The 25,484-nt window shown below is 35.2% G+C and overlaps 2 protein-coding genes across 5 annotated transcripts in view; both read right to left on the minus strand.

Moving 5' to 3' along the window:
* The window catches only part of LOC137646092 (myosin-VIIa-like), a 466,088-nt gene that overhangs the window by 206,127 nt on the left and 234,477 nt on the right, over positions 1-25,484 (minus strand). The window lies entirely within an intron of this gene.
* The window catches only part of LOC137646091 (copper-transporting ATPase 1-like), a 36,096-nt gene continuing 21,081 nt past the window's right edge, over positions 10,470-25,484 (minus strand). The window contains exons 14-16 of the mRNA XM_068379280.1: positions 17,317-17,430; positions 16,774-16,805; positions 10,470-13,149 (exon numbers count right to left, since the gene is read on the minus strand). Coding sequence (XP_068235381.1) covers positions 13,121-13,149; positions 16,774-16,805; positions 17,317-17,430 — 175 coding nt within the window. The 3' untranslated portion in view covers positions 10,470-13,120. The remainder of the gene's footprint in view (positions 13,150-16,773; positions 16,806-17,316; positions 17,431-25,484) is intronic.

Here is a 25,484-nt window from a genome sequence, read left to right on the forward strand (position 1 = left end):
GTATATCATGGTATCACACAAACAGCACCATACACTGTAAGGAAAGCTATAACATATTTATAAAAACATTAAGAATGTTTCCATATACTATATATAGAAGTAGAAAAACGTAAGTCAAAAAGACAATGATTAATGGCAGTCCAAAATAGGCGAGGAGGAAAAGCGGCAACAACCGCTTACCCTCCAAGCCAAAAGTAAAGTGAATCACAGTCACAGTTGTGTGAGTGAAGGGGGTGGCGAGCTAACTAGCAGGATGGGTAGTTAACCCTAGCTAAATTTTAATGGTTTGTCCTTTCAGCTTCGCTGAATACTTCTAATAAATAGTGTAGGTTTATATTCCAGTTACAAATCATATTTCATACAAGAACAACCTTTTCCGCCAATAAAGAAAATCAGTTTGACAGGAAAGGAAGTTTATGCTCGTCCCTACCAACTCCATATATAGTACACCCATTGTTTTTAATGCAATTCTGACCATTCTCATTTTTAGTGTAAACCTATTGTTTTCAGTGTTCCACCCAAAACCCTGCAATTTCCCATGTGATTATGTTGATCTAGGGGGTGGGAAAAACATTAATGTATGGTTTGCCCCAATAAATAATGGTAAAAAAATTGATAAACCACAAGATAACCAGTTAGAAAAATATATAATTCATGTATTTGGCTACAAAATACCTTGTTGAAAAAATGTATAATTCATGTATTCAGCTACAAAGAAAGTATAATTTACATAGAAGTTTCAAAAGGATGATTCTGAAAATATGTCTAGATTAAAAAAATATTTTTCATCTTCCCTTGTTGGTTTTATTCTAAATCAACACAATTTTTTCCAAACAATTTTAATCAGCTTTTTTCAGTAAATCATAACCAGTAGCCTACATTCGTTCAAACTCATTACCATGAATTGCCGAGTAACAATTAGTGAGGTAATCAAATTCTAAGTTTGAATACTTGATAATTAACATAAAAATACTAGCCCATTGGACTAATACGCATAGCGAAATGTGTTCCGCTTGCCACAACATTGGAGCAAAATGGGAATTGCGTGACAAATCTGCTGGGCAAGATGAGTCTAGCTGGGGAGACAGGTCTGATGCCGCCGACGAGGCCTGCTTCGAGTAAGGGTGGAAAATGGGCAAATCCAATTCCCAATAATAAATCATTGGTAAATACGATACTTTAATTTCTAGCCAAATACATGACCCATATATTTTTCCTATTCACTATCTTGTGTTTTATGCATTTCTAACCTTGGTTATTGGGGAAAACCACCAGTTCATGAGTTTTAGAACCCCCATATACAAAGACAATTATGGGGGACACCAATAGGAAACCAGGGTTTTTTGGGTGGGGAAATGTCATAAATGAGTGATTTGCAGCAACAATATTGGTCAGAAATGCTAAATAAACACAAGATAACCAGTTGGAAGAATATAATGGTACATGTATTTGGCTACAAATTTGGGTGCCCGAAAACAGGACAAAACGGGATTATTTAACAGTTTTGAGATTTGAAAAAGGCTACAAAACCTAACAAACCCACCTAACCTAACCTAGTAGTTCACAGGTCACAACCCTTAGCAGGGGGGGAGCCCCTGGACCCCCTTCCCAGGTCACAAACTAAAAGCAAATAAAAAATAAATCCTTACATTATGATAAAGTAAATCACAAGTAATTCCTCACCATATGCTTGATAACTGTCTTTTTTTTTTTTTTTTTTTTTTGGCAATCTTTACACAAGTGTTGAGGTACAAAATGTGCTAATCTTCCCTAAAAACTAAGTCAGAATTGCACTTGGGACACTTTAACCTTTGAGGGATACCAAAATGAGCTTTTAAAAAAATATGCATCATTATTTCGCAGTTATTTTTTTTAATTTCACACGAGTAATAATAGCTATACACTGAACGGAGAGCATTTCCATCATGATCAAATACTGACATAAATGAAATTTCAAAATAGATTGTAATTCTCTCAAGTTCCCTCTTGGAGATGTCTTTATGTGATGGTGGTGAAGTTGAAACTGAAGGGTAGGGTGGAAAAAAAAATGGTTGTTGTAGAGCAACATCCGGGAACTTATGAATAACTACATGTAAGCTGTTAATTGGTTTAAAAATACCACCCGACAGATACGTCACTGCAAAAACACAGAAAGCTCCCCAAACTGATCAGAACCAACTGATCAGATGAAAACAATGGACTTGGAATGAAAAACATACTTCGCCTTTTATTAGCCCGATACATAAGTTATCATGCCTATGCCCCTATTAAACATATAGAAATAACAAGCTAGCCAACAATTTTTTATTTCTTATAGCAAATTCCACTTTTGCTTCTAATTAAAGTATCGTATATTTACCGTCATGGCAAACATAAGCTCCAGTGTTTTACCGTGTTTCATTATTAGTAGGCCTACTCAGTTTTCATTACGTTGACTTTTTATTACTGGCTTCTTATGATGATAACTGGTGGAAACAAAACACTTAAAAAAAAATTTTAATTTAAATATCATACAATTAGACTGGTATTCAGTATATTTTAAGGTGTTTTCGAATGTAATTGATGACGATATCTAGCGCAATACCATAGGTTTTCAGTTACAGTAAACCACCCCCATTACCGAAAACTATGGATTTCCGATGGAAATCATCATCAAACACCTTCAAATACCTAAATTTACACCATACTACCTTTATCAACGCAGCAAAATTGGTAATACTGTACTTACGGTCGGGCAAACTTTTCCTAGTAAAAAACAACTTTAATCTGCTTAACAGGTCTATGTTACTGCAAGTAACATAGGCTAATTAAGAGCACTAACAATAGCCATTGAAATCTTAAATTGGTAATGACCGAGTAGGAGATATATAACTAACGATGATAAATTTGCACTAACCTTATAATTTTCCCGGTTTTAACGAAGCCATAATCGTAGAGTTGTCAACAAGGAATCAGGAACCCCCTTAGTTGACTTAGCCTGTCATCATATTAGAGGTTACAAATGGCTTCTGAGTTTCTGACAGGGTACTATACATTTGATCATACACCTCCAAAGCTTCTTCTCAATTTAGTTTTTCGTCTGTGTACTTAATAATTGGAAAATTCGAAACGAGTACTTACCGAGTTCAAAGAACAATACACCAAAGATAGAAAAACTACAAACAGTAAACATTGTAAGATTAGACTATACATTTTCGTAATGTTAGAGATATTATTTTTTTCACCTGTTTTTTTTAATTTGTTTATTTACGTGTATTCATAATAAATTCTTATTATTTTCTATCCTATATTCGTATGATATATATCCTACTATAAGTAAAAGAAAACCAAGATTTATTTCTGAAGATTAGAAAAATGATTACCCTGATTAAACAGTTTGTAATTTGCCACAAAGCTATTTAGGACAAAGACATAAATTAATGTTTTTCGGTGAAAATGTGATTATGTGCATTAAATCACTGAAATTCCTATTACATGGTATTATTGTACTGTATTACAGGGTAATGTAACCTAAGAAAAACCACCCTTTTCTATAGAAAAAGGTCCGTTCTCTTCGAAAATTAAAATTTGACCATCCTTTGTCATATGGACTATCCAGAGGAGCAACATTTTTACGCAAAACTGAAAAAAAATATGAAGATAACAAACGAGTTTCCTGAACAAACATAAAGCCTACAGGAATACTTCGTAATTGCAAGAGACAAAATAGATACGGCAGGTTTCAAACAAAAAGTAAAATGCCAGACAAATTTATTATACTGGAAGATGGAATTGAAGAAAACTGCACAGAAGAAATAGCGTTTGCAACAATCGTTGATTGCCAGCTAGCATTCGACACTCGAAAATTCGAAATAGGAAAATTTATATAAATTGTGATTGAATAATAGATAGATAGTAATATAATTGAATAGACTGCAAATATGTCTTCACAAGATACAATATATATTTAAGCTAGGTAGTAGGTTGGCCAAGACACCAGCCACCCGTTGAGACACTACCTCTAGAGTTATTTGGGTCCTTAAACTGGCCAGACAGTGCTACATTGGATCCTTCTCTCTGGTTACGGCTTATTTCATCTTTGCTGACACATACACAGAATAGTCTGGCCTATTCTTTACACATTCTCCTCTTTCCTCATACACTTGACAGCACTGGAATTACCAAACAAGTCTTCTTCTCTCAAGAGGTTCACTACTGCACTGTAATTGTTCAGTGGCTACTTTTCTCTTGGAAAGGTTAGAAGAGACTCTTTAAGAAGCTCTTCTAGGAGAAGGACACTCCAAAATCAAACCATTGTTCTCTAGTCTTGGTTAGTACCATAGCCTCTCTACTATGGTCGTCCACTGTCTTTGGGGTATACTCTGGCACACAATTCTATCTTAATTCTCTTCCTCTTATTATTTTGAAGTGTTATAGTTTATCTATGAAAGATTTATTTTAATCTTGTTATTCTTAAACATCTCTTGTAGTTTATTGCCTTTCCTCACTGGACCATTTATCCTGTTGGAGTCCTTGGGCTTATAGCATCTTTCTCTTCCTACTAGGGATGTAGCTTAGCAAATAGTGATAATAATAATAATAATAATAATAATAATAATAATAATAATAATAATAATAATAATAATAATAATAATAATAATAGAAGGCTATAGATGCAATCAATAGACCAACCTGAACTTCAATATGAGATATTGGAGCATCTTCATGAAAAGTTATAGCCACCATGAATAAAATATAATGTTTGCGAAATATTTATCAAACAGTTCTTTGAAAATTAAACAAGGTTTGTCAGGAAAATAAAGCAATAGGCCACATTAGACATAAAGCAAAGGAAAAATTTTATGTAATCAAGCTTAGAGAAAATATTGATAAATTTGACACCAGTTTGTGGAAAACATATATAGAAAGAAAAGAAAAAATAACAACATCCAAGAATGATTGAAACTGAATCTTATGGAAAACCATTATTATTGCCCTTATTTCAGTGAAATGGTTATCATGGAGAGTACAGTACTATAAGCTATTCTTAGTGTGTTGGCTCCACCAAATGACCAATTTTATCTAACATTTTGTCTTTTGGTCTATGGGGTAGATGTGCATTATCTCTGTATATAGTTGTGTACTTGTTTTTGTTCACAAGTATGATATATATATATATATATATATACATATATATATATATATATATATATTTATACATACATACAGTATATATATTGATATTTCTCTTTTTAATATATATATATATATGTATATATATATATATATATACATATATATATATATATATATATACAGTATATATATATATATATATATACAGTATATATATATATATATATATTGCTATTTCCTTTTAATACATATATATACAGTATATATGTATGTATATATATATATATATATATGTATATATATATATATATATATTACTTGGGCATGTTACTTTACATTTATAATGAATAGAGAAAATCTTAGTGGTATCTAAAAACCGAAGACCATCTCTTTGGACAAACTGTGCTCCAGACCGCTTTTATGATAACGAAAAATGCTTTTACGTTTCTCCATATGTTATTTGGCATTAATATATTTCAAATCATTCGTGACTCTTGATCAGGTCATCATTGGTTGAGTAATAGAATTACATTTTAATATAAAGGCTATGGTGATGAAAATTTTAAGATACAAAAATATCTGGATACGCCAACATTAATTGAAAAAAAAAAATCAGTGTCTGAAAGCAATCATAAAGTGTAAATTAGCCCCTCTATTATGTTAATGCTATTACTAAATAAATCTTAACTTTATTCCTGTTACTTAACAGTAGATGGAAACTTCTAACTTAATGGAACACAGGAAAGATGTGTTGATACTGGCGATTGTAATGAAATGGCAGCTTGGAGCAAATTAGCAAAAAAGTAGAATTGTCTATGGTATCAATAATGTTACTCCGTGATCATATGTCATCAGTAGCTGAATGATCTTCATTTTCTGAGTTGGAACCATAAGGGCCTTTAAGAGAAATCAAGTCTTCAACCATTCTAGTAACCTGAGCAGCTTCATTTCCTGATCCCAATGCTTTCCAATGAATTGTTAAAAAAATGGCAAATCCTTCAGGCATTAAAGAACTCTTAGTCCCAGAACCATTTACCATTTTGAAATAGTGTTGGATAGAACTTGAGAAACTGCCCTCAGACGCCCCCCCCCCCCCACACAAAAAAAATGGGCACTTGAATTAGAAAACCTCTGACTCATGATGTGAAAGTATTTATAGAACTGAGGTGAATAAGATGCTAAAGGTGTTTTGAAGAGGTCTATTGAAAACATTCAGTCTTCTTTCTTACTCAACTCTAGAATTGTCGAGGGAGTTTCCATGGAAAACTTTGTAAACTTTGTGGTGACAATTAAAAGGCTGTTGAAGGGATTGGCTTTTAAGTCATAAATTTGGGTATCCCTAGAAAGTAACCTCAAATCGTTGCTTTGAGTCCTGGTACCCTCGAGCAATTTACATCCAAAAAATTACCAAAAATAGTGGAAGAAGTAAATGAATATTTATGCACTTCAGACTCTGCCAAACCATTGAAGCACTTGATATTTCTCTCCTCTTAATATATATGTATGTACGTATGTATGTATGTATACATATATATATATATATATATATATATATATATATATATATATATATATGAAAAATTTTGTGGTATAGGTGGCATCAATGCTAAACAAGAACCAGAAATACCAGGCTCTCTCTTCATTGGAGATATCAATTTATCTATTCTATCCAAAATGAAATGGGAAAATAAGGTGTTTAAATTGTCTTAGAAGTGAGGTCTCAAAGCACTTGGATAAATAAACAGAATCAGAACTTACCTTCAACAACTTTTTAGAATTTTCTCAGCAATAATTTCTCTATGAAAAAGATACTTCAACACAGTAAGGGTCTTCCTTTGTGTTTTCCTCATCCTTATCCTCCTGTTTAGAAGGATGAAGCAAAACATTAGTTACCTGTTTTCTATTTGTGTACATCCTTGCACTGAGTTGTGGCACATTCGTTTACCAAGGGGCTGTTTCAGCAGTCGAGGTTCTAACCCGTATATTTATCTAATCCTAGCACTAGAATTTGAAAAATGAATAATCTTGCCCCCTAACTGACTTTACTCAAGTTAGAACATTAGGCAGTGTTCTTGAAAAAAAAAAATCAAATAGGCAAGAGCTGACCAATCTGCTTCTTCTCGCTGAGGCTGACAGAAGGAAGATGTCTTCTAGGTGTAAAAAAACATCCCAAGTAGTGTTGTCTTCTGCATGTGTAGTAATGGTTCTCAGAGGGTAATAGACAAATTCAACATTAGAAGTGCTGTCCAAAAGAGCCTGAATCACTGAATTTCCATTTTACACAGTGTGAGTGATTTGTACGTTGATAATGCTTGCCCTAAGGTAGGGAAGACAATATTTCTTTGGTATATCATGTTGTTTTGGATTTCCTGTTCTAGTATTTACGGGTGAGTTCTTGGTATCCATGCAGATCAAAATCTCAAAAATAATAAGCAACATTACAACTTATAGCAGTGGCTTAACAAGGCTTCTCAAGATTCTGAACTTGCAGCCTCTCTTCTGAAACTTCCTCATTTATGATTTATTGAAAGGAAAATCATAAAAGTGTGCAACTTCTCGTGGGAACAAGAATAAACCAATTCAGATATCAATGTTTATTGAAAAAGTTGCAAAATTGAAATGACAATACTCAAAAGTTTTACTTGATAATCTGCATTTGTTCTATAAACTTGGCAGATAGAAAATGCAAAAATATAAAACCTACTGACACATCTCTATGATAATTTTTCATGAAATCAACAGATGTAGCCAAGATATTACTGAGGGTTACATTGGTACAGCGAGGTAAAATTGAAATATTTACCTTTATTTACCTAACATTAGAAAAAAATTAGTTAGGGTAGGAAAGATTTCTTTTAGCTTTAAATAATTTCCATTTAATCTAAATCTTCATAATCTTGATAGTCTTTAAGAGCACATTACATAACTTTTAATATGATATTATGTTTCAAGGAAGTTACTATGTCCACAATTCAGAATTTGGCAATTTTGGTAAAGAACAGTTTATGGTAAAAGTTCAAATTAATATAGAAATACCCAACATATTTTTCTTAAGCAAACTTAATACATTTTGTGCACTTCTTTGCTAATTTTTATACTTCCTATCAAATATAGTTTAAGGTAAATAACCATTTTTGTTGCATATCAGTACTAATCATACTTAGGTCCTGATGACATTCTCAAATAGTGCTTCTTTACAATCAATAACAGGAAAAACAACGTCCATAAGTCCATAACAAAAGGGTTGCACCGGAGTCATTATAATGATTTATAATGAAGTTTATACAGCCTAATCACACAAATATTACTGAATTTTCTAGTCACTAACATATTTGTGATATGATATCTAGCAGACTATTTCCATGTTACTATTATCTTAAAACCATTGCTTAAATCTACTTATAAATAAAAATCTGACTATATTTTGAGATATTTAGAATATGTACAAACATAAAAAAATAAATATCAAAGTAGGCACTTACAAAAGGTAATAGCTTTCCTTAGGCTTGCGGAAATCTAGCTTAATTTAGCGTTTTGTTTCATGCATTAAAGTAGTGTGTGTCATGATTTCCTGTTTCTGGGGACATGCTACAATTAGCAAAATTATTATAGTCTACTTATGGTTCATAAAATTGTGCTGATAAGGCAAACAAAGAGTGTGATAAGTAAAAGTACTGTGATCAGTCAATGGTGATAAAAAATTCTAATACAGTATTATATTGTTATAAGAACTAAAAGAAAAACTATTTGAAATAATCTGGAAAAGGTATAAGTTATGGGGCTTTTGCATATGATCTTTCAGCACTTCTATTAAAGTACAATACCATAAATTAGTTTATCTTAATCATGTTGGGTTTTAAATCAGTTCATCTTAATCATGTTAGGTTTAAAAACAGTTCATCTTAATTGGGTAGTGGTAGTGGTGGTGGGGGGGGGGGGCATAGCTGTAGAGAACGACACCTCATAGTAACGGGGGATGTTGAGGAGGGAGAAGTCTAATTGGTAAGGGACCTCTGGTAGTGGTTTCACACGCCCAAGTTATTATACCGACACCCTATAAGGGTGAGCGAGCTGGGTATATTCCTGGCATTCCATGCAACTTTTTTCTCTGGTATATTTAGCAGTATTGATACCTTAGAAATGGTGCTTTAAGGAGCATTTCACTGGGCGACACAGGTCCCTCGCCCAGAAATAGATTTTTCCTTCGTCAAAATCCCTTAATTACCACCAGCTCTTGGATATTTTAAACTACGGTATGTCATACATATAATCCCTGCTATAGTTACGAGGAACAAACTGTTTATGCAATAATTTCATTTTAACTATCGTATTTGGAAATTATTTCTAATGAAATATCTACAGTGTATTATACTGAAAAATTGAAAGTTGTAGTCTAGTGCATTAGTTCTTAATATCTAAGAGAACGCACTGCAGCTGTTTTATGCAATGAATGATATCGTAAGAGAATTTCCTTAAGGTTTTAGCCCATATTGTACAAGTTTGTTGGGTGGATGGTTATTTTGGGGACATTCAACCTACTTCTAGTATTTTATATTTTATATTGTTGGTTGTTAAAATGTAGACAAGTGAAACCACAGCTTTTGAAATTACAGGTAATACGAGCTACTATTGCTTCAAATAGGATAAAGGTCAAGAAACTGACATTAATGTAAGAATATACTTCCACAGTAATGCTAATGAAAATCCTGTAAAAAACATCTCATGTAATACAACAATAAAATATAATAGAATGGTAAAATAAGAATTTTTCCAGCATATGTAAGAATGAACATTACTAGATGTTACAGTGACTACACATTTTCCCATTTGACTTGATTCTTGACATTTTTGGATAAAGACCAATTAAACAATGAATTTTTAGAAAATCAAATAAATTTCAGCTAACTGGCTCTTTTTAAAATGTATTTATATTAGTATTTCATTTAGTACTACAGCAAGCTTTACTTAATACCATAACTTTCTGAGTCTATTAGTAATAAAATGAGTTGCAAATAACTTTATTAATTACAGTATACATAGTGGAAAATTCTTTATTTGACCTCACAAAATTCACATGGAATTCTTTAAGGTAAAACAACACTGTTAAATTTTTTCATGCACAGTTAAGTGGACTATAATTTTTAATAGAGTAGCTCCATAGAACTTAATTCAAGAGAAAACCTCACAAGATTTTATTTACGACAATGCCTATATTCACCAGACCCTAAAAACTTAACTTTATTTATGATGGCAATTTTCTGTATATAAGAATTACTTTCATAAACACAAATAAAAAAGATTAAAATTATATTCTATAATTCTCATTATAAATCACCTAATGTAACTTTTATTAAAGTCAAAACTTATTTTCAGCTTCAAAACACTTCTAAAACATAAGGTGTACCTTACTAAAATGGATCCTTTGGAATTACGAGTAATAATTATCACATTAAAATAGTGTTTTTATCTATATACAGCCTTCATAATGGTATATTTATCCCCAAACTCAGTCTTTTACCTGATAAGACAGTACATGTATTGCAATTTAATGAAGCATACACACCCTTGCTTTGAGCCAATCAACAGCTATCAATCATCTACCTCATAATTTGTGTATTTTGGAAAGAAGCTGCATGATGCATGAGGTCAAAACTCATTACAGGATTGCTACATTATAAAAAGTTTTTATTATCTAAGCCAATGAATTTCATATTTATCTCAATATTTGAGAAATCCTTAAAGATGCAGGGTAATATTTCAGTCATTCAAATATCTTTTTCCTGAAGTTTGATATCATAATGAAGTCTTATTACCATGTATCAATGAATAGTGTTTCCAGTATATAAAGATAAGATTGGAATCCCATAACCAGGTAAAAGAGCTTCACTGAAAACAATAGATCTAACTTCTGGTCACCATGTAGTTCCAAGTACTGATGCAATTAACATAACAAGAGGGATATATCCCGCATCATATCCGCAGAGCAATATCTAGAAATTACAATGTATGGAATAAAGAGCATATCAAAGCACATAAATATTCAGTTTTTACATGTCAAAGCTGTTAGTGTTAATTACCATATATTTGTTCATATTGATTTTCTTAATGAAATGTGGAACACCTGTATACCATTAGTGTAAAGGCAATTACATCTACAATACAGACCCATGAATAAATAAACTCCCACACACTTATGTACTGTACATGGACAAAAGTGAAAAATTATCTACAAACTACTATAAATGGAGAATGTTTGATAGACTGATCAAAATTATATTTAAGTACGTGTTTCACAGACATTAGCGAAGTTGGCATCTGAAACTGGAAGCACCAGCAATGAACATGCCTTTACAGTAGACATAAATATGAGAATCTATTGCCTTCAATAGTGATAACAAAGAACATGTGTTACTGAAGTCTAAAATGTATAATAAATATTAAATATCTGAAAGGTGTCATAGAAAAGTATGATGTGATGGAAGAGGAGTGAAGTCTAGGCTCAAACTTACTTTTGTCTCCCCATACATTGAAAATACATAGTATCTGGAAAAATTAATAAACCTTAATTTTTATTCCATCAAACAACTTAATCACTTCTCTAAGTCCTAAATCCAAATAAACACTATGCAAATCATCATCACAAATGCTATTATGTCATCTTTTGTCTGTGTGACTTGACTTGCAATGATCTCTCTCCAATTTCCTCTCTCGTGCACATTTTATCTGAATTCTCATTGGATCCTGTCTTTCAATTTCTCATAATTTCCGGGGCCTTCCAACTAGTCTTCATCCTGCAACTTCTATATCTATTGATTTTTTTTTATTTCCTTATCGTATTTCAAAAGCATCGCAAATCCATTCTCACTTTGCTAGACAGCATGATGTATCTCCCGCACTTTCTAATTTATATAATCTTTTCTACTATGGTGATAACTTTTAAGAATCTGTCTTTCTCAGTACCGATGTTCCTCTTGCAAAGAATATTAGGCTACAGTTGATGTGTAATGTAACCATCATAAATCTTTTCTTTCTACTTATATACTGTAAAGAATATTTTCACTTACCATTAGTCTGGATGTCACTTGATTCCATTCAGGTTACAGCTCCAGCAAACAAAAATGTCTGCATTTCTTTCAAATGCTAATCATAAACAAAAAATGTAATTGAAATTAAAAGCTTGAGCTAAACTTCTTTCTTTAATAAATTTGCTTGCCAATTTTCAATGACAATAACGACATTTTCTTGAAAACCCATTTCAGTTTTCTCCTAAGTAAGACCTTGACTTTAAATGTGACAGGAATCCAGTAAACAGATGGAGTTTTATATAAAAAATAAATAAAAGTCAAGCACTATACCCATTCACAAACATTTTGCATAGAATGAGTAACAATATTTTCAAAAATTAAAACAATGGTAAAAATATCTATACGTTTACTAAAAAAGATTTCATTGTAGGCTTCTGAAGGCATGTAAGACAAAGAGTTTTTTTTATCAAAATAGATTGTGTATGTGAGCACAAGTAAGAAAGATAGAGAAGTTTCTAAATAGTATTTAATATATTTGCATATAAAAAAACTAAAAACGTTCTCAATTATGTGAAATATTATATTAAAATCTATTTTCACGAACTCAGTCTTAAAATTAACACATTCAACACCATAAAAAATTGGATAAAAATAATGTTGACATGAAAGTTTCACAAATATGGGTAGTGGACTACTGTAGGGTGATTAACATCTATTACTATTTGCCTTCAATACATATAAAAATAACTTATCTAATATATTTTCTACCTTAACTTAAAATATTGTATACAGTATATATCAATTGATTTTTAAGATAATACCCCGTGAATATTAAAAAAAATAAAGTTCTCTTGTGAAAACCTTACATACTAAACAGAGGAAACTCTTGTTTTACGCAGCAATGGATTTCAATTCCAAATTAATGTCTTCATTGTCCTCATGGTCATCATCATCAGTTGGTACCAAATAATGACCTTGGTTTACCGGCCTTCGCAGAGAGCCAAATATCCTGAGAAAATAATTGTATTACTAGAACAGTTTAAAATTCATTGTAATTTATTTATGCGCCATAAAATTGATTTAATCTAAAATGAATAACCTATGTAGGTTCTAAGTATTGTAATTGTTCAATGTATATAAATGTCATAAAACAATTCATTGTGATAAGTAACTTCTATAAATAAAAAAAAAAACCTGAAAGAGAAAATAAAAAAATACAGTAGAAGTGTGGTGAATATCTTGGAAATATTTTATGACACAAAGATGACATTTATATTTAAGCACTTGGGAAAGAACATGTTTCTCATCAGGGACATAAAAATTAGATTCAGTCATGCAATGACACAAGTAAAATTCTGATGATTACTTTGACATCATAGACCTTCACGACTAAACTCAAATATGCACAAGGTTTCGGTAGGTGGGGAACGGGGAAGCCAGTGAGCTATGCAGTGTGACTTATGAAACAAAACTATTAAAAAAATTAAAATGCAGCTCCTCAAAGCATATATTTCAGTATGGTCTAGACAAAATTACACAAGTACATATCAGTAGAATCTTCAGCTTCAGATTAAGTTTCAGTACTGACCACCTTTATAACATATCTTTTTATTACCTAATCTGCTTTTTTGACCTCCCTAAGTATTATTATTATCATTATCATTATTAGCTAAGCTACAACACTAGTTGGAGAGGTGGGATGCTATAAGCCTAAGGGCAGGGAAAAATAGCCCAGTGAGGAAAGGAAAAAATTATATGAGAAAGGATGAATAAAGAATATAAAATATCTTAAGTTCATTAATAATGTTAAAATATACCTGTACCTGTATAATTTATATAGACTTATATCAGCCTCACATGAGAAAACTTAAGAATACTGTATTAGAAACCTTCTTCCATGATGAACGCTACCCTAAAAGTAAAATGTGATAACACCTCAGTCAAAATATAATTGACAACCTTTAGCTGCAACTACCACAAGACTATTGACCTATGTCCAAGCTTGCTAATGACACAGAAAGAACAGGAATTTGATAACTAAATGCCAGTGTCAATAGATGTGTTAAATTCAGGTTATTAAAGAGGGGTAACTCAAGCATTGGTAGTTTAGTTTATTTTTTCTTTGGAAGATTCTATGATAGGAGTTTTATCTGCTCTTATTGATGAGAAGTTTGTAAGGCATACGGATCTTATTATTATCTTGGATTCTTGAGCTGTTTGGATAGGACATTTTCAGATGGTGCACCTACAGGTTTGTAACCTAATTTTTGGTGAAACAAAGAAAATTTCTATTGTGTGGTTTATGTGGTCTCAAATATGCAGAAACAAACAGATTTTGTCACTTATTTTTGGACACATTTTGAAGCTTTGAGGTTGATTTAACAGATCTGCTTTTCCTTCTCATTCTACTACAACCTCCTTGCAAACGCCTTAATTTCTTCCCATCTTAGTAATAGGAATGTCTGGGACAAGGATATGCCCACTGGGTTTCGAGCAAGCAAAACCAATAAAAATACCAGTAGGGCTCATCACAAAGACAGAAGATATCAAAGACAGTCCTGACCATGAAATCCCGGTAGAGAGAAGGCTATTCCATTTTCATTCTTCTTGGCAAAGCCTTTATCCAAATCCATGGGCTCTCAGTAGTAAGAGAGGGAAACTAGATTTATCTGAGTTCCACAAAAACATCTGTGGATCCTTTTCCATTTCAAAGTTATATAAATAATACTGCCAAATTTCAAATTCTTATCAACTTCAAAGGCTTGGATTTCTCTCTAGTTTATTACAACCAATGTTTATGATGCCAAAAATGTCAAGGGGTTGCATGCCAATTCTGGAGGCATCAATTTTGAACAAGTACTGTAAAATGTTCTCAAAAAGTTTTCAATAGAGACATGGTCTATAGTGCTGGGGGCAGGACAGTAGGAAATGGAGATTGGATGTCTATGACAGATCTGAAAGTTCCCTATATCCACATTTACATTCATACACAGTCGAGAAAGTTCCCATGGTTTGTGGAAGGAACAAAGGTTTATCACTTCTAATGCTTGGGATTTGGCCTCCAAACAGCTCCTCATGTACAGTACTAAAAAAGTGCTTTTGTACCTAGCGGATGAGTTGATTTTGAATTTGTCCTTGAAAAAAATTCACATCCATCAGGGGTGATTGCTCAACATGTTCCCGAGTCTGGGTGTCCTGGTCAATCTTAATAAGTTCCTCCCAACTCCAACCTAGAAGATTCTATATTTGGGGATGATAATAGCTCAGTTCCTAAGAAAATTTGATTATTTCTGAATCTGTTGGAGAATTTCAAACAAAGGAAGCATGTTTCAGTACGTTTGGATGAGCTCCTCTGAACTATGATATCTCAGGTGAAATTCATTTCATTTGGGACTGAGGGTCTTACAGTTCCACTTTAACCATTATTAAAACAAGCACTTCAATTTGACTAAAACTTGCATTCCCCTTCTTCAAACTAGTTGAAACTAGTCTAATTGTGGGGCATCCCTTGTCTGTATCCAGGAGTCTTGTTGGAGGTATGGGTTCAAGACCTTTCCCACTTCACCACTGCATGCCAGGTAGGGTTGGAGCTACCATACATTACCTGTCAAGGATTTGGACAGAACAGGAATCTTCCCCTTAAAAACATAAACTGCCTGGAACTTCTAGCAGTATTCAAGACAGCTCAATACCAGGAGCTGCTGGTGATGGGGAAGTGTGTGACAGTTTATACTGGCAACACAACAGTACTAGGCTACATTCAGAAGCAGGGGGTGGGGGGTGTGGGCACCAGGTTGGAGTCATCAGTCTGTAGTGGAGGAGGTAGTGTCATGGGTGAAACTACAGGAGATCCACTTGTATCAATTCATCCTGGGAACACTGAATGTTCTAGCTCATCAATTAAGCAGGTAGCAGTAAGTACTGTGCTGTACTTTATATTGTTGCATTACACACACCTACAACAACTGCTATTGAATCATAGTGCTAAGTGATTAGTATCTATAAAATGCTTAGTATTTATAAAAGTTGGGTTGAAATATAAAATCCAGAGATTAGATTTAAACAAAACTGCAAACAATTTCACAATTTCAAAACCTTTTTTTCCAACACTTTCATGGTCACAATTGCATGCCTCACTGGTACAATAGTATGGGAAGATAAACATAAAATTGATTTAAAGCTGAGAATAGCCATCAAGCTTCTGAGCTAAATCTGACAACATTTCCAAGTGTCACCTGAATAAACATGAATTACATTTTACAGGATATGGGCAATGACAAACATTGTTCTTTTTATGGTTAACATGGAATAAACAAAAAGGCTGTAGTGCAATAGTAAGCATTTTCAATTTAAATCATGCAGCAAAGTGTCAAATTATCAATAAAATCATGCAAAAGATTTGACAATTAAAGCAAAGCATGCACTTACGAATCAGTCGTCAAGCATAAGCTTATTAACTAAAGCTGAACCACTAATGACTCAGAGGGTACCAGGGTAGGTTGGTGCACCATGTCCCCACCACCAAACTCATCCTCATCATTACCAACACCACCCTCTTCCAACAGTAAGCCATTAGATCCCTCTGAAAACTCAACTGAAGAAAGAAGTTCCTCCATTTCCTCATCATTCTCACCTCCTATCTGCACACCTGTTATGGCGTTGAACCTGCAACATTCCACTGGTGCTAAATGACATAATAACCTTACATTATAGCAGTCATCACTGCTATAATAATAATAAAGAACTCTTCAAAAGACCAGATGTTAATCATGAAGAATAAATACTGATTACCATAACCCACAAAAAAAATCAAGATGTTTAATCATCAGAGAATCAAGTCATAAAACTGATGTGATAATATTAATCATGTAATCATTACTCATACACATCACAACAGAATCAAGTAATAAAAATGATGTCATAACATTAATCATGTAATCAATACTTATACTTTAAAAGTCTCTTAGTCTTAAACTTTCTTTTTACAATCCACCAGCTACTGTACAAACTTGATGTATTATCAGTAAAATATCAACTAATAACCTACAATCTGTGAAAGATAAAGTCAATATTGAAATGTAGTCAAAAGTACTGAATGTCTTGATGTGAAAGCTCTATAGGAAAGTTTTACAGCTATTTGAAATATAAGTGCAACTACGGAAGCCTCATCATGTACCTGGCTTTTAGGGATTTAGTATAGCTGCATGTACACTGGCCACCATACCTCATACCAGAACACTGGCATTTATGATTACTACGTCGGTAATAGCTGCGAAGGTTGCTCCTCATTCTGAAGAGGTAAGGGACACACTCACGATATGCTTGTAGTTCTTAAAAAGTATCCACCAGGGATTAGTATCAATATACAGTAATGAACAAAGATGAAAATACAAAGATATTCATCTGAAGGTCCATAAGAATAGTTAGAAATAATAAAGCTGGAGCTAAGTCCTCTCCCTATTCAACCAAAGCTAACCAAATACATCGAACCACCACTCACAATAACAAAAAGCCACATCAAACCAAAATAAAGATCAACCACAGATACTTCATAGTGCTAAGTAAAATATTTTGGCAGTGATGATTTTAACTTTTGCTCTTTCTTATGCCCTTGAGTAACAATTCAGAAATTCTTCTATCAATTAATAATACTGTACATAGTTTAAAGCTATGATTAAAGTATTTAGATAAATTTACAAATATCAACTTATAATTAGGCAAATATTTATAAAACTGAAATGTCCATAAAGAACTACAGTATAGTATTAATAATGTACTTAACTATCACTAATGACATAGCTTTAAGATTAAAAGCAAATGCATACTGTACTGCAATGTGATTTTTGCATATTCATGGATGTTGTATTAACTACACACACCAAACAATTTTACTTAGTAACTAAGGTAATAAACTTTATGACTATTGGTGAATCTATTGATAAAGCAAAATACATGAGCACATCAAACCCATTACAAAGACAAGTATAAAAAAAATCCAAACAACTACACATAGGTGTTCCACCTGAATAAAAGCTCAAGACAAACACCATGCATTTGTCAATTACAAATACGGTGCAGTGACTCTCCAAATAAACTTAAAATTTCTAAGCATATAAACCTCATACCGTACATTTACATGTTCCATGAAAAGGCACATATCTGATGTTCATGATTAACCACCACTATTAAAATTGAAAGGAAATGATGCATAACTCCTGAATAATGAGTACCATATCAAATAAATGGAAGGTTCTCTCAAACTAAAGATCATGCCCACCAGGATATCTACCATCTCACTGGCAGAATTTTATCATAAATATGCAGTCATGAAAACTAGTATTCTATGACTCTCTCTACAAGTGTATGAAAATTTTTCAGATCTCTACTATACTTGAGCTCAAAATAATAGGTCATGTTTATTGATACCTATGTGCATAAGAAAAAATTACATTACTGTACATTAATATATAGCTATAAACTGTATGTAGATTTTAATAAATGTGGATTAATATTGTTTAAAGGCCACCTACTAGAACAGTTGTTACTCATGAATATTCTGGACTATGGTATAATTGTCTGTATACTCAACTGGACTATAGTATAATTGTCTGTATACTCAACTGGACTATAGTATAATTGTCTGTATACTCAACATAATGTAATGACCTAAAAGAGCTGGTTTTATTTAAGGCATTAGGTTCAAAATGACTGTTCTTAATCTGTCGCTGATCTAGACTGTTAACATGGTGTTAATTCATTGCCAACTAACAGCATTAAATAATGTAAGAAAGGCTACTAATCTTAGATATTTAATTTAAATAGATCATTAGAGATGAACAATCTAACTCAAATTTACTATTGAGAATAATAGCCCTTCCACACGAGGGGCACTCTGATTTGCCCGTAATTCTTTCGCTTTGAAACAGTGTTACAAAATCAAGCAGTCCAAGGCAGACAGTACGGACTGGAAGGGGCGAATGTATGACTTAGGTCAGATGCCGGGCAGTCAGAGTTGAGTCAGATAATAGTCAGGTGCCAATTAAGTACCTCAACAATGGGCACGGGCAATTTGATGGTTTGCCCGTTGTTTCCTGTCTGTGATGTCATCTACTGGAAACAGTGTCTGCCGCCGTAAATTTACCCCTCGTTTGGAAGAGCCTTAAAGCAAAGGGATTTAGCTTGGTGTAATTACCTATTGACATTTAATCATCAATGGTGTTCAGCAGATGCATTTTTCTTAGTTAACTATTCTTTTCTTTAAAAGCTGCAATTGGATCTTAGGTGTATCAAGGATGACCTTCCATCAAAGGGATTAACCGGTGATGAGGTGTGGGACAGAGGTAGATGGAGAAAGCTGACCAGAAACATCGACCCCACACACAAGTGGGAAAAGATGTAGACAAAGAAGAAGAAAAAGAAGACTGATGTTTTTTCATTTGAAAGAGAATCCTATATACTAAAAGTTGTACATTAGAAAATTTTATAATAAATACTATTTTATTTAAATATAAAAGTCACTTTTAAAAGCAACTATTTCTTGGAAGGAATTTTTAATTTTTTTCTAAAAGGGAATGTGCATATTATAGGTTATAAAATTCCCTATCTTTTCATGTTTGAATGACAAAAATCAATTTAAAGATTTGTACCAATTGTTCTCAAAAAATATATTTTGAGAAATCAGGCTTCAATTTTTTTTTCTTAAAGATTGATTGAATAGACATTAATAAGACATTAATATGTATATGAATGAGGTTTTTGTGGTAATTTTCCAAACCACGAGGGATCATAAGGACATAATCATCATATGTCAGGGTTATTTACATGCCAGTGGGGAGCCCCTTCTCTCAAAATTCAAAACTATCACTTCCCACACACAAATACATATTTACTATATGTAATAAAAGCACACACATGAACAAGACGTGGCCAGCAAAATATAATCTAATCAGTTTATTTTTCTGGGCAAATTCTAAGCTTTTGGCATATTTCGTTAATAGTCTCTGACACTTTATGCATCTTTCAGTATAATCATAACAAAAATTGTAATTATATAAACTAGAAGACAAAGAAATTCGAAGAACGTACCTTAGAGAGACGGAAAGCAAACATCTATTTACAAATACTATAGAGTATATAAGAAAACTAATAATCTATTCCTCAGAAAATCATAGAAAATTATAGAATTACTGTATATAAGATGTTAAAATAAATAGCTTTCTCTGGAATTCAAAAAAGGCAAATAAACAGGATTTTAAAAATAAAATTATGTATTTCGATACCCCCCGCATGTTCGCATTGCTACTTCTCCAAAAGCTCAGTTTGTAGGTATTTACCACAAAAAAAAAAAAAAAAAAATCTGATTTTCTTTTCTTTCAAGAGATGCATGCCCCCAGTGAAGTAATGGAACAATATACCCGTTAATGATAAGCAGCATACCAAGTTTCCCGTTCTTCAGTTACTCTATTAAACCTGTTTCATTAATACGTACCTATTAAATCTAGAAATATAAATTGGTTATACATTTCAAACTTTGTTGACATCTCTTTTCTTCAATGGCATTACCACCTCCATCAGTGTGTGGGAGTCTATATGAATATCAGGGAAGGTTCATAGAAATAAACAGAATCTTAATAATAAAATCTTTTATTTCTATATTCACCTGGCATTCATATACATTCCCACCGATCTCTCCACTGACTTGTGATGTCAAGGAATAGGAGATACTTTTCAACTTATAAAATGGGCAACTCTTAGCATGCTACTTACCATTAACCCCTATTCACAATTTTTTTTTCATGAGGCGCATTTGCACCGACTCGCAGCGGTGCCCTTTTAGCTCGGAAAAGTTCCCTGCTATCTGATTGGTTAGAGTTATCTCGTCCAACCAATCAGCGATCAGGAAACTTTTCCGAGCTAAAAGGGCACCGCTGCGAGTCGGTGTAAATCTGCCTCGCTAAAAAGAATTGACTATACATTGTCTCATTATGTTACTGGGGGTGCATATCTTTTTGAAAGGAAAAATGAAAAAATATTTGATAAATTTGTGGGGTAAATGTCAATAAAATGAGCTCCTGGAGAAGCAGCAATATGAAAAATGTTATTTTCATTAGTAAAATAAATTTTTGAATATACTTACCCGATAATCATGTAGCTGTCAACTCCGTTGCCCGACAGAATTCTATGGAGGGATACGCCAGCTATCACAATACTAGAAGGGGGTGTACTTACCAGCGCCACCTGTGGCCAGGTACTCAAGTACTTCTTGTTGACACCTCCTCAATTATTCCTCGGTCCCACTGGTTCTCTATGGGGAGGAAGGGAGGGTCAATTAAATCATGATTATCGGGTAAGTATATTCAAAAATTTATTTTACTAATGAAAATAACATTTTTCAATATTAAACTTACCCGATAATCATGTAGCTGATTCACACCCAGGGGGGTGGGTGAAAACCAGTGTACAAGATTAAAGGATAGCTAAGTATCCCATATTTCATATAACAGTTATCTCAAATAACAATGAAATAATAAGTACCTGGTAAGGAAGTCGAATTGAACCGTTACTCTGTCTCTTTTTTAAGTTCGTCTTCCTTACTGAGCGCAGCGTTCCTCTTGGAGGCTGAATCAACCCAAAGGTGCTAAAGTATACAGGGCTGCAACCCATACTAAAGGACCTCATCACAACCTTTAACCTCGGCGCTTCTCAAGAAAGAATTGACCACCCGCCAAATCAACAAGGATGTGGAAGGCTTCTTAGCCGACCGAACAACCCATAAAAAGTATTCAAGAGAAAGGTTAAAAAGTTATGGAATTATGGGAATGTAGTGGCTGAGCCCTCGCCTACTACTGCATTCGTTGCTACGAATGGACCCAGGGTGTAGCAGTACTCGTAAAGAGACTGGACATCTTTGAGATAGAATGATGCGAACACTGACTTGCTTCTCCAATAGGTTGCATCCATAACACTCTGCAGAGAACGGTTTTGTTTGAAGGCCACTGAAGTAGCCACAGCTCTCACTTCATGTGTCCTTACCTTCAGCAAAGCAAGGTCTTCTTCCTTCAGATGAGAATTTGCTTCTCTAATCAGAAGCCTGATGTAGTAAGAAACTGAGTTCTTAGACATTGGTAGAGAAGGCTTCTTGATAGCACACCATAAGGCTTCTGATTGTCCTCGTAATGGTTTTGACCTTCTTAGATAGTACTTAAGAGCTCTAACAGGGCAAAGTACTCTCTCTAGTTCGTTCCCCACCATGTTGGACAGGCTTGGGATCTCGAACGACTTAGGGTAAGGACGGGAAGGAAGCTCGTTTTAGCCAAAAAAAACCGAGCCGCAAGGAACATGTAGCCGTTTCAGATGTGAAACCTATGTTCCTGCTGAAGGCGTGGATCTCACTTACTCTTTTACCTGTTGCTAAGCACACGAGGAAAAGAGTTTCTAATGTGAGGTCCTTAAAAGAGGCTGATTGGAACGGTTCAAATCCTGATGACATTAGGAACCTTAGGACCACGTCTAGATTCCAGCCTGGAGTGGACAACCGACGTTCCTTTGAGGTCTCAACAGACCTAAGGAGGTCCTGTAGATCTTTGTTGGAGGAAAGATCCAAGCCTCTGTGGCGGAAAACCGCTGCCAACATACTTCTGTAACCCTTGATCGTAGGAGCTGATAGGGATTTTACGTTCCTTAGATGTAACAGGAAGTCAGCAATCTGGGTTACAGTGGTACTGGTTGAGGAAAACTGCATTGGCCTTGCACCAGCTTCGGAAGACTTCCCATTAAGACTGATAGACTCTGAGAGTGGATGTCGTCCTTGCTCTGGCAATCGTTCTGGCTGCCTCCTTCGAAAAGCCTCTAGTTCTTGAGAGACTTTCGATAGTCTGAAGGCAGTCAGACGAAGAGCGTGGAGGTTTGGGTGTACCTTCTTTACGTGAGGTTGACGCAGAAGGTCCACTCTAGGAGGAAGAGTCCTGGGAACGTCGACCAGTCATTGCAGTACCTCGGTGAACCCTTCTCTCGCGGGTCAGAGGGGAGCAACCAACGTCAACCGTGTCCCTTTGTGAGAGGCGAACTTCTGAAGTACCCTGTTGACAATCTTGAACGGCGGGAATGCATACAGGTTGAGATGGGACCAATCCAGCAGAAAGGCATCCACGCGAACTGCTGCTGGGTCTGGAATCGGAGAACAATACAAGAGGAGCTTCTTGGTCATCGAGGTAGCGAATAGAACTATGGTTGGCTGACCCCACAGGGCCCAAAGTCTGCTGCAAACATTCTTGTGAAGGGTCCACTCTGTGGGGAAGGCCTGACCCTTACGGCTGAGGCGATCTGCCATGACATTCATATCGCCCTGAATGAGCCTCGTTACCAGCGTGAGCTTTCGATCTTTGACCAAATGAGGAGGTCCCTTGCGAACTTGAACAACTTCCTCGAATGAGTCCCTCTCTGCTTGGAGATGTAAGCCAAGGCTGTGGTGTAGTCGGAGTTCACCTCCACCACCTTGTTAAGCTGGAGGGACTTGAAGTTTATCAAGGCCAGATGAACTGCCAACAACTCCTTGCAATAGATGTGAAGTGTCCTTTGCTCCTGATTCCATGTTCCCGAGCATTCCTGTCCGTCCAGTGTCGCACCCCAGCCCGTGTCCGATGCGTCCGAGAAGAGACGGTGGTCGGGGGTCTGAACAGCCAAAGGTAGACCTTCCTTGAGAAGAATGCTGTTCTTCCACCACGTTAGAGTAGACCTCATCTCTTCGGAAACAGGAACTGAGCCCGTCTCTAGCGTCAAGTCCTTTATCCAGTGAGCAGCTAGATGATACTGAAGGGGGCGGAGGTGGAGTCTCCCTAACTCGATGAACAGGGCCAGCGATGAAAGTGTCCCTGTTAGACTCATCCCCTGCCTGACTAAGCATCGGTTCCTTCTCAGCATGCTCTGGATGCATTCTAGGGCTTGGAAGATCCTTGGGGCCGACGGACAAGTCCGAAAAGCTCGACTCTGAAGATCCATACCCAAGGAAACAATGGTCTGGGATGGAACGAGCTGAGACTCCTCAAAATTGACCAGGAGGCCCAGTTCCTTGGTCAGATCCATAGTCCATTTGAAAATCTCCAGACAGCGACGACTTGTGGGAGCTCTTAAAAGCCAGTCGTCTGACGGAGCCGGACACAAGATCATGATACTGCTGCACAGTCTGTAAACTGTCAATCATGGGCAAGCGAGGAAGTACAGTGACAACCCGAATCTGTCTAGACTATCTGGGTCGTACAGACAACTCCTTAACGGGTTGCTGAGGTTGCCGCACTGCGTCACAACAAGTCCCTTCTGTTGGTTGTTGAACGTCTTCCCCGTGACACATTGACTCCGTAAACAAAAAATCCTCTAACAAGGACTAAGCTTGGACTGCATGTCATGCAACACAGCTCAAGGTCTATGGGAGCAGGTGTGGTAACAGACGGGATTAGCGGCTGAAGTGGAACCATTACCTTCCCTGTAAGCATGTAATGCTTAAATAAAAGTCCATAAGAGGTTATGCAGCTAAAGGCTCCCTCCAAATGACAGAGTCCTCAAGGGAATATCAGAAGGAGGGAGAAAAGAACTTTCTCATCTACAGGGACCTTATCCTAGAAAAGCTAAGTTCTCTGAGTGAGGGTTCACTGGTGTAAAAGCAGCAGACTAGAAGGCAACGTTATGAAACTGCTTGACAGTCTAGTGAGTTGGCAACAACCCAAGATATGTTGAGAAGCATGCGGTAAGGTATGCAGAGCATGATGAATGCAGAGTATGCTGTATGCAGAGCATGCTGTATGTAGAGCATGTTGTATGCAGAGCATGCTGAATGCAGAGCATGCTGTATGCAGAGCATGTTGTATGCAGAGCATGCTGAATGCAGAGCATGCTGAATGCTGAGCATGTAGTAAGCAGAGCCTGCTGTAAGGAAAGCAGAGCGTGTGCATGGCGTTTAACATTCTTAGAAATTCCATGACCAGTGCTAGAGTGCTTTATGCATGCTTGCATGGGGTTTAAAAATCAACATAATGTTTACCTTACATTCATAACTCATGATTCATATTTTTGCCATGGTTTGAAAATGGAGGTAAGGTACTGTATGCTGAACAGCAGAGTCAGAACGAGCTGGAACAACAACAGTGGAAGGTGCAGAAAGTTCCTGTTCCTGTGGAATGAGTGGAGCGTGAAGAGACCGAGGTTGCGCAGAACAAGGTAAAGTTCCCGCAAGCAGAGGTGTCTGAGGTGCAGGAACAGGGTGCACGGGTTGAGCTCGGTGCAGCAGCTGAGGAGACTGACTCACAGGTGGAAGAGGTTGTACTTCCACCGAGAGTTGCACCACCGGTGGAG

Source organism: Palaemon carinicauda, chromosome 8 (assembly GCF_036898095.1).
Source record: "Palaemon carinicauda isolate YSFRI2023 chromosome 8, ASM3689809v2, whole genome shotgun sequence".
In the NCBI taxonomy this organism is placed as follows: domain Eukaryota; kingdom Metazoa; phylum Arthropoda; class Malacostraca; order Decapoda; family Palaemonidae; genus Palaemon; species Palaemon carinicauda.